Raw genomic sequence first — 16,142 nt, 5'->3', positions numbered from 1 at the left:
GAGCTCAGTTACCAGTGGTGTGCTGCAAGGATCTGTTTTGGGGCCACTGCTGTTTGTCACTTTTATACATTTTCTGGATGTGGGCGTAGAAAGATGGGTTAGTAAATTTGTGGATGACACTAACGTAGGCAGAGTTGTGGACAGTGCCGAAGGATGTTGTGGGTTACAGAGGTACATAGATAAGATGCAGAGCTGGACTGAGAAGTGACAAATGGAATTTAGATTAGATTACTTACAGTGTGGAAACAAGCCCTTCGGCCCAACAAGTCCACACCGACCCGCTGAAGCACAACCTACCCAGACCCATTCCCTTACATTTATCCCTTCACCTAACACTACGGGCAATTTAGCATGGCCCGTAGTGTTAGGTGAAGGGATAAATCACCTAACCTGCACATTTTTGGAGTGTGGGAGGAAACCAGAGCACCCGGAGGAAACCCACGCAGACACGGGGAGAATGTGCAAACTCCACACAGTCAGTCACCCGAGGCGGGAATTGAACCCGGGTCACTGGTGCTGTGAGGCAGCAGTGCTAACCACTGTGCCACCGTGCCGCGCATGGTGTGGAAAAATGTGAGCTAGTTCACTTCGGAAGAAGTAACAGGAATACAGAGTACTGGACTAATGGTTAAGTTCTTGTAGATGAGCAGAGAGATCTCAGTGTCCAGGTGCATAAATCCCTAAAAGTTGCCATCCAGGTTGATAGGGTTGTTAAGAAGGCATATGGTGTGTTGGTGTTTATTGGTAGGGGGATTGAGTTTCGGAGCCACGAGGTCATGCTTCAGCTGTACAAGACACTGGTAAGGCCGCACCTGGAGTATTGAGTGCAGTTCTGGTCACCGCATTGTAGGAAGGATGTAGAAGCTTTGGCAAGGGTTCAGAAGAGATTTAGTAGGATGTTGCCTGGTATGGAGGGAAGGTCTTATGAGGAAAGGCTGAGGGAACTGAGGCTGTTTTCGTTGGAGAGAAGGTTGCGAGGTGACTTAATCAAAACTTATAAGATAATTATAAGGTTAGAAAGGGTGGAGAGAGCCTTTTTCCTCGGATGGTGAAGGCTACACAATGGGACATCGCTTTAAACTGAGGGGTGATAGATTTAGGACAGATATTAGGGGTAGTTTCTTTACTCAGAAAGTAGTAGGGGCATGGAACGGCCTGCCTGCAATAGCAGTAGACACGCTGATCTTCTGGGCATTTAAATGGGCATTGGACATACATGGGGGTAACGATGGAATAGTGTAGGTTAGATGGGCATCAGATTATTTACACAGTACGACGCAACATCGACGGCTGAAGGGCCTATACTGCGCTGTTACATTCTCGCTCTCAGTAATGGGGATTGCACTCTGTAATGGGGTAACTCTCAGTAATGGGGATTACTCTCAGTAATGGAGGTTACACTCTGTAATGGGGTAACTCTCAGTAATGGGGATTACTCTCAGTAATGGAGGTTACACTCTGTAATGGGGTAACTCTCAGTAATGGGGATTACTCTCAGTAATGGAGGTTACACTCTGTAATGGGGTAACTCTCAGTAATGGGGATTACTCTCAGTAATGGGGATTGCACTCTGTAATGGGGTAACTCTCAGTAATGGGGTAACTCTCAGTAATGGGGATTACTCTCAGTAATGGAGGTTACACTCTGTAATGGGGTAACTCTCAGTAATGGGGATTACTCTCAGTAATGGAGGTTACACTCTGTAATGGGGTAACTCTCAGTAATGGGGATTGCACTCTGTAATGGGGTAACTCTCAGTAATGGGGATTACTCTCAGTAATGGAGGTTACACTCTGTAATGGGGTAACTCTCAGTAATGGGGATTACTCTCAGTAATGGGGATTGCACTCTGTAATGGGGTAACTCTCAGTAATGGGGTAACTCTCAGTAATGGGGATTACTCTCAGTAATGGAGGTTACACTCTGTAATGGGGTAACTCTCAGTAATGGGGATTACTCTCAGTAATGGAGGTTACACTCTGTAATGGGGTAACTCTCAGTAATGGGGATTACTCTCAGTAATGGGGATTGCACTCTGTAATGGGGTAACTCTCAGTAATGGGGATTACTCTCAGTAATGGGAATTGCACTCTGTAATGGGGTAACTCTCAGTAATGGGGATTACTCTCAGTAATGGGAATTGCACTCTGTAATGGGGTAACTCTCAGTAATGGGGATTACTCTCAGTAATGAAGGTTACACGCTGTAATGGGGTAACTCTCAGTAATGGGGATTACTCACAGTCTGGGGATTAACCTCCGTAATGAGGATAACTCTCAGTTATGGGGATTACACTCCATAATGGGGATAACTCTCAGCAATGGGGACAACTCAGTAATGAGGATAACACTCAGTAATGGGGATTACACTCAGTAATGGGGATTACACTCAGTAATGGGGATTACTCTGTGTAATGGAGATAACTCTCAGTAATGGGGATGAATCTCTGTGATGGGAGTAACTCTCAGTAATGGGGATAGCATTCAATAATGGAGATTACTCTCAGTAATGGGGATTACATTCAGTGTTGGGGCTAACTCTCAGTAACGGGGGTAGCTCTCAGTAATGGAGGTAACTCTCAGTAATGGGGATTACATTCAGAAATAGGGATAACTCTTAGTAATGGGGACTACCTGTGGTAATGGGGATTACTCTCAGTAATGGGGATTACATTCAGTGTTGGGGCTAACTCTCAGTAATGGGGGTAGCTCTCAGTAATGGAGGTAATTCTCAGTAATGGGGATTACATTCAGAAATGGGGATAACTCTTAGTAATGGGGACTACCTGTGGTAATGGGGATTACTCTCAGTAATGGGGATTACACTCAGTGTTGGGGCTAACTCTCAGTAACTGGGGGTAACTCTCAGTAATGGGGATTACACACAGTAATGGGGACTACACTCAGTAATGGGGACAACTCTCAGTAATGGGGATTACACACAGTAATGGGGACTACACTCAGTAATGGGGACAACTCTCAGTAATGGGGGTTACTTGCAGTAATGGGGATAACTATCAGTAATGGGGATTACCTGCAGTAATTGGGATAAATCTCAGTGTTGGGGATTATACTCAATAATGGGGGCAACTCTCAGAAATGGGGATAACTCTCAGTAATAGGGATTAGTCTCAGAATGGGGATGACTCATAATGTGGATGATTCTATGTAATGGGGATTACTCTCAGTAATGGGGATTGCACTCTGTAATGGGGTAACTCTCAGTAATGGGGTAACTCTCAGTAATGGGGATTACTCTCAGTAATGGAGGTTACACTCTGTAATGGGGTAACTCTCAGTAATGGAGGTTACACTCTGTAATGGGGTAACTCTCAGTAATGGGGATTGCACTCTGTAATGGGGTAACTCTCAGTAATGGGGATTACTCTCAGTAATGGAGGTTACACTCTGTAATGGGGTAACTCTCAGTAATGGGGATTACTCTCAGTAATGGGGATTGCACTCTGTAATGGGGTAACTCTCAGTAATGGGGTAACTCTCAGTAATGGGGATTACTCTCAGTAATGGAGGTTACACTCTGTAATGGGGTAACTCTCAGTAATGGGGATTACTCTCAGTAATGGAGGTTACACTCTGTAATGGGGTAACTCTCAGTAATGGGGATTACTCTCAGTAATGGGGATTGCACTCTGTAATGGGGTAACTCTCAGTAATGGGGATTACTCTCAGTAATGGGAATTGCACTCTGTAATGGGGTAACTCTCAGTAATGGGGATTACTCTCAGTAATGGGAATTGCACTCTGTAATGGGGTAACTCTCAGTAATGGGGATTACTCTCAGTAATGAAGGTTACACGCTGTAATGGGGTAACTCTCAGTAATGGGGATTACTCACAGTCTGGGGATTAACCTCCGTAATGAGGATAACTCTCAGTTATGGGGATTACACTCCATAATGGGGATAACTCTCAGCAATGGGGACAACTCAGTAATGAGGATAACACTCAGTAATGGGGATTACACTCAGTAATGGGGATTACACTCAGTAATGGGGATTACTCTGTGTAATGGAGATAACTCTCAGTAATGGGGATGAATCTCTGTGATGGGAGTAACTCTCAGTAATGGGGATAGCATTCAATAATGGAGATTACTCTCAGTAATGGGGATTACATTCAGTGTTGGGGCTAACTCTCAGTAACGGGGGTAGCTCTCAGTAATGGAGGTAACTCTCAGTAATGGGGATTACATTCAGAAATAGGGATAACTCTTAGTAATGGGGACTACCTGTGGTAATGGGGATTACTCTCAGTAATGGGGATTACATTCAGAAATAGGGATAACTCTTAGTAATGGGGACTACCTGTGGTAATGGGGATTACTCTCAGTAATGGGGATTACATTCAGTGTTGGGGCTAACTCTCAGTAATGGGGGTAGCTCTCAGTAATGGAGGTAATTCTCAGTAATGGGGATTACATTCAGAAATGGGGATAACTCTTAGTAATGGGGACTACCTGTGGTAATGGGGATTACTCTCAGTAATGGGGATTACACTCAGTGTTGGGGCTAACTCTCAGTAACTGGGGGTAACTCTCAGTAATGGGGATTACACACAGTAATGGGGACTACACTCAGTAATGGGGACAACTCTCAGTAATGGGGATTACACACAGTAATGGGGACTACACTCAGTAATGGGGACAACTCTCAGTAATGGGGGTTACTTGCAGTAATGGGGATAACTATCAGTAATGGGGATTACCTGCAGTAATTGGGATAAATCTCAGTGTTGGGGATTACACTCAATAATGGGGGCAACTCTCAGAAATGGGGATAACTCTCAGTAATAGGGATTAGTCTCAGAATGGGGATGACTCATAATGTGGATGATTCTATGTAATGGGGATTACTCTCAGTAATGGGGAAGATTCTGTGTAATGGGGATTACTCTCAGTAATGGGGATGATTCTATGTAATGGGGATTACTCTCAGTAATGGGGATTACTCTCAGTAATGGGGAAGATTCTGTGTAATGGGGATAACTCTCAGTAATGGGGATTACTCTCAGTAATGGGATAACTCTCAGTAGTAGGGGTTACAACTTGTAATGGGATGGCTCTGTAATGGGGACTACTCGCAGTAATGGGAAAACTCTCCGTAATGGGGACTACTCGCAGTAATGGGGATATCTCTCACTGTTGGGGATTATAGTCAGTAATGGGGATGATTCTTTGTAATGGGGTTTGCTCTCAGTAAGGGGGATGAATCTCTGTAATTGTGGTAACTCTCTGCAATAACTCAGAAATGGGGATTACATTCAATAATGGGGGTAACTTTCTGTAATTGGGGATAACTCTCTGTAAGGGGATTACATTCAATAATGGGGGTAACTCTCTATAATAGGGGTAACTCTCAGCAATGAGGGATTACTCCCAGTAATGGAGCTAAGTCTCAGTAATGGGGATAACTCTCACTGTTGGGGATTACACTCAGTAATGGAGGTAACTCTCAGTAATAGGGATGACTCTCAGCAATGAGGGATTACTCCCAGTAATGGAGCTAAGTCTCAGTAATGGGGATAACTCTAACGGGGTCACTTTCCTCTGAGTACATCGTCCTGTTCTCTTTCTCACCCAGAGGTCTGTTTTGTAGTTGGGTGTGTTGGAATTTGCCCTCTGTTGACCAGAGCGTTCCCCCTCTCCCTCCTCTCACTCACAGCAGGCGATGTGAGGCTGCGGGAGCTGTTGTGCTACTTTGTGATGCGCTGGTGTCACAAAACACCCATTTCCTCTGCTCCTTTCCAAATCTTCCCTTCCCAAAGGGCCAAGTCAGAGAGGGAGCTGAAAACCTCCCAGCCAGGGGCAGCAGCAGATAGACAGCCAATAAAAACCATCATTTGTCCAGTGTACAGAAGTTCGCAAAATCTTCACACAGGCTCTTTGATAACAGCAAGGTCTGGGCTTGGTATCCATGGTGAAGGGTGGGCTGTGGGCCTAGTCTCTGTGATTGAAGACTGTCAGCTCTGTATAGATGGCTGCTGTGATGCAGATTCAGGCTCAGCCTCCAGCAATGGGATTCCTATGTGGGAGGAACAAAAGCTGCAATTAAAGGGAAAAGCACAAGCCCCATGGCAGAGGCCTTGGCCAAACTCCAGGCTGATGCTCCAGGCCAGTAGCCAGGGCAGCACAGTACCCAGGGCAGCACAGTACCCAGGGCAGCGCAGCACCCAGAGCAATGCAGTACATAGAGCAGTGCAGTACACAGAGCAGCGCAGTACCCAGGTCAGTGCAGTACACAGAGCAACGCAGTACACAGAGCAACGCAGTACACAGGGCAGCACAGTACACAGGGCAGCACAGTACCCAGGGCAGCACAGTACCCAGGGCAGCGCAGTAGCCAGGGCAGCGCAGTACCCAGGGCAGCGCAGTACCCAGGGCAGCGCAGCACCCAGAGCAATGCAGTACATAGAGCAGTGCAGTACACAGAGCAGCGCAGTACCCAGGTCAGTGCAGTACACAGAGCAACGCAGTACACAGGGCAGCACAGTACACAGGGCAGCGCAGTACCCAGGGCAGCGCAGTACCCAGGGCAGCGCAGCACCCAGAGCAATGCAGTACATAGAGCAGTGCAGTACACAGAGCAGCGCAGTACCCAGGTCAGTGCAGTACCCAGGTCAGTGCAGTACACAGGGCAGCACAGTACACAGGGCAGCACAGTACCCAGGGCAGCGCAGTAGCCAGGGCAGCGCAGTACCCAGGGCAGCGCAGTACACAGAGCAGCGCAGTACCCAGGGCAGTGTCGTACACAGAGCAGCTAAGCACCCAGGGCAGTGTCGTACACAGAGCAGCTCAGCACCCAGGGCAGCGCAGTACACAGAGCAGCGCAGTACCCAGGACAGTGTCGTACACAGAGCAGCTAAGCACCCAGGGCAGTGTCGTACACAGAGCAGCTAAGCACCCAGGGCAGCGCAGCACCCAGGGCAATGCAGTAGACAGGGCAGTGCAGTACCCAGGGCAGTGCAGTAAACAGAGCATTGCAGTAGACAGGGCAACGCAGTACCCAGGGCAACGCAGTACCCAGGGCAACGCAGTATCAAGGGCAATGCAGTACATAGAGCAGCACAGTAACCAGGTTAATGCAGTACCCAGGGCAGCGCAGTACCCAGGGCAAAGCAGTACCCAGGGCAACGCAGCACCTAGGACAGCACAGAACCCAGGGCAGCGCAGTACCCAGGGCAACGCAGTACCCAGGTTAATGCAGTACCCAGGGCAGCGCAGTACCCAGGGCAAAGCAGTACCCAGGGCAAAGCAGTACTCAGGGCAATGCAGTACCCAGGGCAAAGCAGTACCCAGGGCAATGCAGTACCCAGGGCAAAGCAGTACTCAGGGCAACGCAGCACCTAGGACAGCACAGAACCCAGGGCAGCGCAGTACCCAGGGCAACGCAGTACCCAGGTTAATGCAGTACCCAGGGCAAAGCAGTACTCAGGGCAATGCAGTACCCAGGGCAAAGCAGTACTCAGGGCAATGCAGTACCCAGGGCAAAGCAGTACTCAGGGCAACGCAGCACCTAGGACAGCACAGAACCCAGGGCAGCGCAGTACCCAGGGCAACGCAGTACCCAGGGCAATGCAGTACCCAGGGCAGCGCAGTACCCAGGGCAAAGCAGTACCCAGGGTAATGCAGTACCAAGGAGAGCGCAGTACACTGGGCAGCACAGGACCAAGGGCAGGGTATTACCCAGGGCAGTGCATTACTCTGGGCAGTGCAGTGCTCAGGGCAGTGCAGAACTGTTAGAGTGTATTGAACTGCATCCCCTCTCAGCCAGGTGTAATAGGTGTCATTTTGAACAAGACCCTAAGACCATCAGAAACAGGAACAGGAGCCTGCTCCACCATTCATTAGGATTATGGCTGATCTGACATTCCTCACATCCACCTTCCTGCCCTTTCCCCATCACCCTTCCATCTCCTGACTGATCAAGAATCCATTGATCTCAGTCTTAAGTGTATTTATACCCCCACAGCTCTCTGCGGCAAGGAGTTCCAAACACTTCACCCCTCAGAGAGAAATAGGTCCTCCTCAGCTCAGTCTTACATTGGTGCTCCTTTGTCCCGAGACTGTGCTGTCTGGTCCTAAACTCTGCTGTGAGGGAAACATCCTCTGAGCATTGACCCTGTCAAGCCCCTTAATGATCCTGTAGGTCTCAATGACATTTGAAGAGCAGCGAGTTATCCCCAGGTGTCCTGGACAATATGAATCCCTCGAATCCCACCACCAAACCATCATCTCCCAGACCATCCAGAACCTCATCACCTCAGGGGATCTCCCATCCACCGCCTCCAACCTCATAGTCCCACAACCCCGCAAGGCCCGTTTCTACCTCCTGCCCAAAATCCACAAACCCGACTGCCCCAGCCGACCCATTGTCTCAGCCTGCTCCTGCCCCACCGAACTCATTTCTGCATACCTCGACACAGTCCTGTCCCCCTTAGTCCAAGAACCCCCCACCTACGTTCGGGGCACCACCCACGCCCTCCACCTCCTCCATGATTTTCGCTTCCCCGGTCCCCAATGCCTTATCTTCACCATGGACATCCAGTCCCTATACACCTCCATCCCCCATCACGAAGGCCTCAAAACCCTCCGCTTCTTCCTTTCCCGCCGAACCAACCAATATCCTTCCACTGACACCCTCCTTCGACTGACTGAACTGGTCCTCACCCTGAACAACTTCTCTTTCCAATCCTCCCACTTCCTCCAAACCAAAGGAGTAGCCATGGGCACCCGCATGGGCCCCAGCTATGCCTGCCTCTTCGTAGGATATGTGGAACAGTCCATCTTCGACAGCTACACTGGCACCACCCCCCCCCACCTTTTCCTACGCTACATCGATGACTGTATCGGCGCTACCTCGTGCTCCCACAAGGAGGTTGAACAGTTCATCCACTTTACCAACACCTTCCACCCAGACCTCAAATTCACCTGGACCGTCTCAGACTCCTCCCTCCCCTTCCTAGACCTCTCCATTTCTATCTTGGGCGACCGACTCAACGCGGACATTTACTATAAACCGACCGACTCCCACAGCTACCTAGACTACACCTCCTCCCTCCCTGCCCCCTGTAAAAACGCTATCCCATATTCCCAATTCCTTTGTCTCTGCCACATCTGCTCCCAGGAGGACCAGTTCCAATACCGAACAACCCAGATGGCCTCCTTCTTCAAGGACCGCAATTTCCCCCTAGAAAGGTCGACGATGCTCTCCACCGCATCTCTTCCACTTCCCGCTCCTCCGCCCTTGAGCCCCGCCCCTCCAACCGCCACCAGGACAGAATCCCACTGGTCCTCACCTACCACCCCACCAACCTCCAGACATATCGTATCCTCCGTCGTCATTTCCGCCACCTCCAAACGGACCCCACTACCAGGGATATATTTCCCTCCCCTCCCCTATCAGCGTTCCGAAAAGACCACTCCTTCCGTGACTCCCTCGTCAGGCCCACACCCCCCACCAACCCAACCTCCACTCCCGGCACCTTTCCCTGCAACCACAAGAAATGCAAAACTTGCGCCCACACCTCCCCCCTTACTTCCCTCCAAGGCCCCAAGGGACACTTCCATATCCACCACAAATTCACCTGCACCTTCACACACATCATTTATTGCATCCGCTGCACCCGATGTGACCTCCTCTATATTGGGGAGACAGGCCGTCTACTTGCGGAGCGTTTCAGAGAACACCTCTGGGACACCCGCACCAACCAACCCAACCACCCCATGGCTCAACACTTCAACTCCCCCTCCCACTCCACCAAGGACATGCAGGTCCTTGGACTCCTCCATCGCCAGACCATACCAACACGATTGTTGGAGGAAGAGCGCCTCATCTTCCACCTAGGAACCCTCCAACCACAAGGGATGAACTCAGATTTCTCCAGTTTCCTCATTTCCCCTCCCCCCACCTTGTCTCAGTCAAATCCCTCGAACTCAGCACCGCCTTCATAACCTGCAATCTTCTTCCTGACCTCTCCGCCCCACCCCACTCCGGCCTATCACCCTCACCATGACCTCCTTCCACCTACCGCATTTCCAACGCCCCTCCCCCAAGTCCCTCCTCCCTACCTTTTATCTTAGCCTGCTGGACACACTTTCCTCATTCCTGAAGAAGGGCTTATGCTCGAAACGCCAATTCTCCTATTCCTTGGATGCTGCCTGACCTGCTGCGCTTTTTCCAGCAACACATTTTCAGCTCTGATCTCCAGCATCTGCAGTCCTCACTTTCTCCTCCAATATGAATCCCTCAACCAATATCGCAAACCCACATTGTTACAATTGCCTGATCTCCCCTCAACGCCAAAACCCTCCAAGATTCGAGAACGTTCATGGTAAAAGCTTGGAGAATGTTAGCTATCATCCTGTCACTGACCCACGCTCCAGCCATCACTCACCCCAATGACTCACTGCTAGATGCCTCTTTCTCCAATCACCCAATGCTTACCATCAGCCAAATAGCCCTTCTCCCCCAACATGTTCAATATTATTATATCAGTTAAAGAGAAACGACAAACAAAATTGAGTCTTCCAGCACAGAAACTGACCCTTTGGTCAGACTATTCCATGCTCACCATGTTCACAAACTAAACTAGTCCCTTCTGCCTGCACTTGGCCCATGACCCTCCAAACCTTTCCTATACATGGACTTATCCAAATGTCTTTTAAACATTGCAACTGTATCTGTACTCATCACTTCCTCGGGCAGTTCATTCCACACATAAACCACTTTCTGCATAAAAACATTGCCCCTCATGTATGTTTTAAATCTTGCTCCTTTCACCTTAAAAATATGCCCCCTAGTTTGAAACTCCACCACCCTGGGGCGAAGACCCTACTATTAGATTAGATTAGATTACTTACAGTGTGGAAACAGGCCCTTCGGCCCAACAAGTCCACACCGCCCCGCCGAAGCGCAACCCACCCATACCCCTATATGTACCCCTTACCTAACACTACGGGCAATTTAGCATGGCCAATTCACCTGACCTGCACATCTTTGGACTGTGGGAGGAAACCGGAGCACCCGGAGGAAACCCACGCAGACACGGGGAGAACGTGCAAACTCCACACAGTCAGATGCCTGAGGCGGAATTGAACCCGGGTCTCTGGCGCTGTGAGGCAGCAGTGCTAACCACTGTGCCACCGTGCCGCCCGTATCTATGACCCTCATGATTTTATAAACTGAGAAGGTCACTCCTCAACCTCCTACACTCCAGGGAAACAAGCCCCCCTGATCCAGCCGACTTCCATACCTCAAACCTTCCATTCCCGGCAACATCCTGTAAATTATTCCAATGTAATAATATCCCTTCAAGTAGATAGGTGTTCATTGGGAAACAGCGAAAGAACAGTGTAGATAAATTTTAGGATAATGTTGGAAAACAACAATGAACACCTGGGGGAGAGCCAATTTCAATGGGTTCAGGATGGAACCAAACCAAAAACTGGGCAGCGAAATAGCAGCCGAACAATGGGCTAGACCATAAAACCATGAGGAACAGGCCAATCGGCCCATCGACATCTTGGATGATCTGATAATCACAATCCATTTTCCAGCTTTTTCCACATTACCCGGGATTCCCTTACTGATTAAAAATCTGTCTATACCAGTCAATTCCACAGATTCATTCCTCTCTCTATCTTAAATGTGCGATCCCCTATTCCAAGATTATGCCCTTGTTTCTGGACTCTCCCATAAGAGGAAACACCTTTCCACATCCACCCTGGGTCAATCTCCCACAAATCTTGTACTTTTCAATAAGATTGTCTCTTATTCTTCTCAGCTCCAATGAATACAGGCCCTAGCTAACCAACCTCTCCTCATAAAACTGACCCTGCATATACCCTCTATAACTGATAATCAGCCAAGTGCTCCATCTACCTTCAGGGAGGAAATGGTTTGGATACAGTAACGGCACGTTCCCTCAAAGGGGAATGTTTTGGCAAGTAAACAACCTCCTTGTAAATCTTTTCTGAACCTTTTCAAGTTTAACATCATGTTTCTAATAGCAGGGAGACCAGAATTGCACACAATATTCCAAAAGTGGCCCAACCAATGTCCTGTACAGCCGCAACATGACCTCCCAACTCCTGTACTCAAAGCACTGACCAATAAAGGCAAGCATACCTAAAACTTTCTTCAAAACCCTGTCCACCTGCAACTCCACCTTCAAGGAACCTGCACTGCAAAGTCTCTTTGTTCAGCAACACTCCCCAGGACCTTACCATTAAGGGCAGAAGCCTTGCCCTTTCCAAGCAACTCACATTTATCTAAATTAAACTCCACCTTCCAGTCTGAAAAACACCTCTCCACCATCACCCTCTGTCTCCTACCTTCAAGCCAATTTCATATCCAGTGTTCAGAATGGTGTTAAAAAAAAAATAGCAGAAGTGACGAGAAATAATGAGAAAAGACTGGCAGCCAACAGGGTGAAAGGTGTATCCCAGTCTTCTATTGGCACATACATACAAACGGGTGTTAAAAGAAGGGGTAAGATCAAAAAGGGGATTTACCCACATGGAAGTAAGAAGCAAGGCTAAGTTATCCAATCAATATTTTGTATCTGAGATTAGCAAGAAAGCATTTGTTACCCTGGCCATGGTGACTGAGGAAGAGATTCAGTCACTGGGAGGTTTTAAAATGGAGGAGGAGGACTTATTGGATAAACTCTTGGCAGTTGAAGTTGTTAAGGCACTGGGACCGAGTCAGATGCATCTGGGCATTTTGAAGAAAGTGCGATTGGAAATTGTAGAGGCCCTGACCTTTCGACCATCCCTGGATCCGAAGGTGCTGCTGGAGGCTTGAAGAATCGCAAACCTTCTTCAAAATAAAAGATAGCGCCAGCAATTAGACAGCAGTCAGTTTAACGATTAACAGGCAGCAATAACTCAGAGCAGAAATGAAGTCGCACGGACAGCTTGGATTTCCTGAGGGAAAATCATGTTTAGTGAGCTTCCTGGACATCTTTAAAGAGGGAACAGAGAGGATGACAAGGTTGTTCTGGTATTTCCAAAAAAAGTTAGTTTATACTGAGTTATATCAAACATGAAAGGCTGCAGGTTTGTGAACGATTCTGCACGTTCCCCTTCAGGAAGGATGTTAACCCATTGGAGAGAGTACGGAAGAGGTCCAGGGATCAGAAATGCCAGCAACGAAGATAAATTGAAGACGTTGGCACCTTTTGCTTTGGAATGGAGAAGGCTTACAGGAGATTTGATTGAAGTTTCAAAATCATGAGATGTTTGGACAGAATAGATAGAGAGAAACTGTTCCTGCTCCTAACGGGTCCAAGAATGAGAGGGCAAAGATTTAAAGTGGTTTACAAAGGAAGAAAATGTGACGTGGAAGAAAATGTTTGCAGACAGTGGGTGGTTTGGGTTGGGGCCTGGGCCTCAGTACCTGGAACTATGGGGATCAGTTTAGTCAAGGCATTCAAGAAACAATTGGATAGTTATGTAAACAGGAATACTGTGCAGAATTACAGGGGAAAGGATCAGACTATAGCACTAACTCATGAAGCTCAATTAGAGAGAAAGTGCAGACAAGATGGGCTGACTGGTCTTCAGCCATATAAACATTTGACGCTTCTGAACAGGAGTGTGAGTGGTGAGGAGGACACAAGAGGCTGCAGAGGGATATAGGGAAGATCAGTGTATGGTGCAAGGAGGAGGTAAATGAAGGACAGAGTGTGACGTCATCCACTTCAGTCAGGAAATAAAGAGCAGAATATCTTCTGAATGGTGAGAGACTGAGACGTGTTAGTGTGTGGAGGGGTTTGAGTGTCCTTGTACATGAAGCATTGAAAGTTAACATATATTTACAGCAAGCAATTAGGAAGGTGAAGACAAAACGTCAGATTTTGTTACAAACGAATTGGAGTGAAGTGAGTTTATGACAATTACTCAGAGCATTGGTGAGGTTAGATTGGGAGTATTTTGTACCGATTTGGTCTCCTTACCTAAGGAAGGACATTCTCACTGCAGAGGGAGTACAATATAAACTCCGAGACAGCTTCCTGGGATGAGGGGCTGTCCTTGGAGTGATTGAGTAGACGAGGCTGATATTAGAGCTGGAGTTTTGAAGTTTGAGAGGCTGCTTCATTGAAACGTTTCCAATTCCCAAAAGGGGTTTGACAGAGTTAATGCTGAGAAAGTCACCCTTCCCCTGACTGCACAGGGAATGGTGAACACAGACCTGAAATCAGAGGATCACCTGGAATCCAGGCATTGGGAAAGGGGGCAGGTTGGGCAGGTTTAAACTCAATATCAATGTTAGCATTAACACTGAGAGAACGGCGGGGGGGGGGCGGGTAACAACAGCAGATCAAAGGAAGGGGTCTCTGCCCCAGCAGCAGACAGGGAAGAGGATGAGTTGATCCCGCCTGATTCAAAAGCCCTCCCTTATAATTGACATAGGTCCAAAGGAGGGAGGTGGAGGCAGGTCTGAGAGAGGGAGAGAGAGAGAGAGAGAGAGAGAGAGGAGAGAGAGGGGAGAGAGTGAGACAGAGAGAGCGAGACAGAGACAGACAGACAGATAGAGAGGAGGGGAGAGAGACAGACAGACAGATAGAGACAGAAAGAGGGAGACAGAGAGAGCGACACAGAGCGAGAGAGACTGAGACAGAGAAAAAGAGGGAGAGAGAGGGTTGGGGGGGAGACAGAGAGAGAGAGAGAGAGACAGGCAAAGAGAGAGAGACACAGAGAGAGAGAGAGAGATAGATAGAGACAGAGTCAGAGAGAGAAGGAGAGAGAACGAGAGGGGAAGAGAAAAAGAGGGAGAGAGAATGAGACAGTCAGAGACAGAGCCAGAAAGAGAGAGAGAGGGGTGGGGGACAGAGAGAGAGAGACAGAGAGAGCGAGAGAGACAGAGAGAGAGGGAGAGAAAGAGAGGGGGAGAGAGAGAGTGAGAGAGAAAGAGAAAAATGAGGAATGTACAACAGTTGTAGGGAATAACGGAAGGAGGTGATAAATTCAGGGGCTGAGCTCTGGAAATTGCAGAGGACTGTAGATGTAGAGTAGAGTTGCAGAATGGATGTAGATTTAAGGTAATTGCCAAAACCAATTCAGGGTTGGAGGGGGCGGCAATAAGGAGAAATTATTTAACACGGTGAGTTATGATGATCTTGAAAACACTGAGAGGGCGATCGGAGTAAATTCAGTAATGGCTGGAAAAATGGAATTGAAAAAAATGCCAAGGTGCACAGAAAGAGCAGAGGAAGTGCAACTAGTCTGCAAGGTGTTTACAAACATTTAACATAGGGATGATGGGGAGAATGGCCTCCCTCCTGTGCTAGGTGACTCTATGGACAGATGTATAAAAGGCTTCACTGAATTAACTACCTAAAGCTGCCATGTTTGAGTATTATATCTGCCAAGTCCCTTTGGCAAGTCAGCTTAACATGTTCAATGTCCAGGATAACTGCTCCTAAACTCACTTGTGCACAATCATAAAATTGAATGTTTATCCAAACGGTCTTCAACCATGGAAAGAATAGAAAGAGCAAACATCTACTGCAGCAAGGTTGGAGAAACAAGCTCCGAGCCATAACTATGTGCTGGAACATTCCACCGTGATGTTGGTGGTGGGACAGGGACGAGGGACCAATGTACATTCACATCAAACCAAGATCTCTCAGATCCAACTTCCTGTTCACTGGTGTTGAAGCAGCAGAGATGGAGAGTGACTGATGGTGGGGGGAGCTGGTGAAGGCAAAGATCAAATCGAGGAAGAGGATACTAACTCTGTGTCACAAGGTGTGATTCATTAGGTTCCAGTGGGAAGGACCATTGGTGCTTCTGCCTGTATCCAGAGGGCAGTTATCCCTCCCAGTCATGGGGAAGCTTGGATTGGGGAAAAGGAGCAATGATTAAGAAGAGAAATAGATTGTCATTGTTATTTATTTCACTGAATAAAATAGGCAGCCATTATTAAACTAGCTTGATTACCACCTCCCCAACAGAGGGGGCAATAGAGAAGGTTCTACACTACACACTCTCCACAATTAAAAAAAACAAACTCTTCATCAAATGCAAAATGGTACATATACATAACTTTCTGGAATACAATATGAATAAAGTAATATCAACAATATTTAAAAATGCAGGTTGCAATTGTAGGTTATATCT

General features: G+C 47.9%; 1 protein-coding gene across 1 annotated transcript in view; it reads right to left on the bottom strand.

The window, feature by feature from the left end:
* Positions 1-5,903: 5,903 nt before the first annotated feature.
* The window catches only part of susd4 (sushi domain containing 4), a 195,221-nt gene continuing 184,982 nt past the window's right edge, over positions 5,904-16,142 (bottom strand). Inside the window, exon 11 of the mRNA XM_087984317.1 lies at positions 5,904-6,039. Coding sequence (XP_087840443.1) covers positions 5,978-6,039 — 62 coding nt within the window. The 3' untranslated portion in view covers positions 5,904-5,977. The remainder of the gene's footprint in view (positions 6,040-16,142) is intronic.

This window comes from Chiloscyllium plagiosum, unplaced genomic scaffold (assembly GCF_037043375.1).
Source record: "Chiloscyllium plagiosum isolate Xiang-an unplaced genomic scaffold, Cpla_swu_hap1 HiC_scaffold_3, whole genome shotgun sequence".
NCBI classification, from domain to species: domain Eukaryota; kingdom Metazoa; phylum Chordata; class Chondrichthyes; order Orectolobiformes; family Hemiscylliidae; genus Chiloscyllium; species Chiloscyllium plagiosum.
This window is presented reverse-complemented; position numbering and strand designations above follow the sequence as displayed.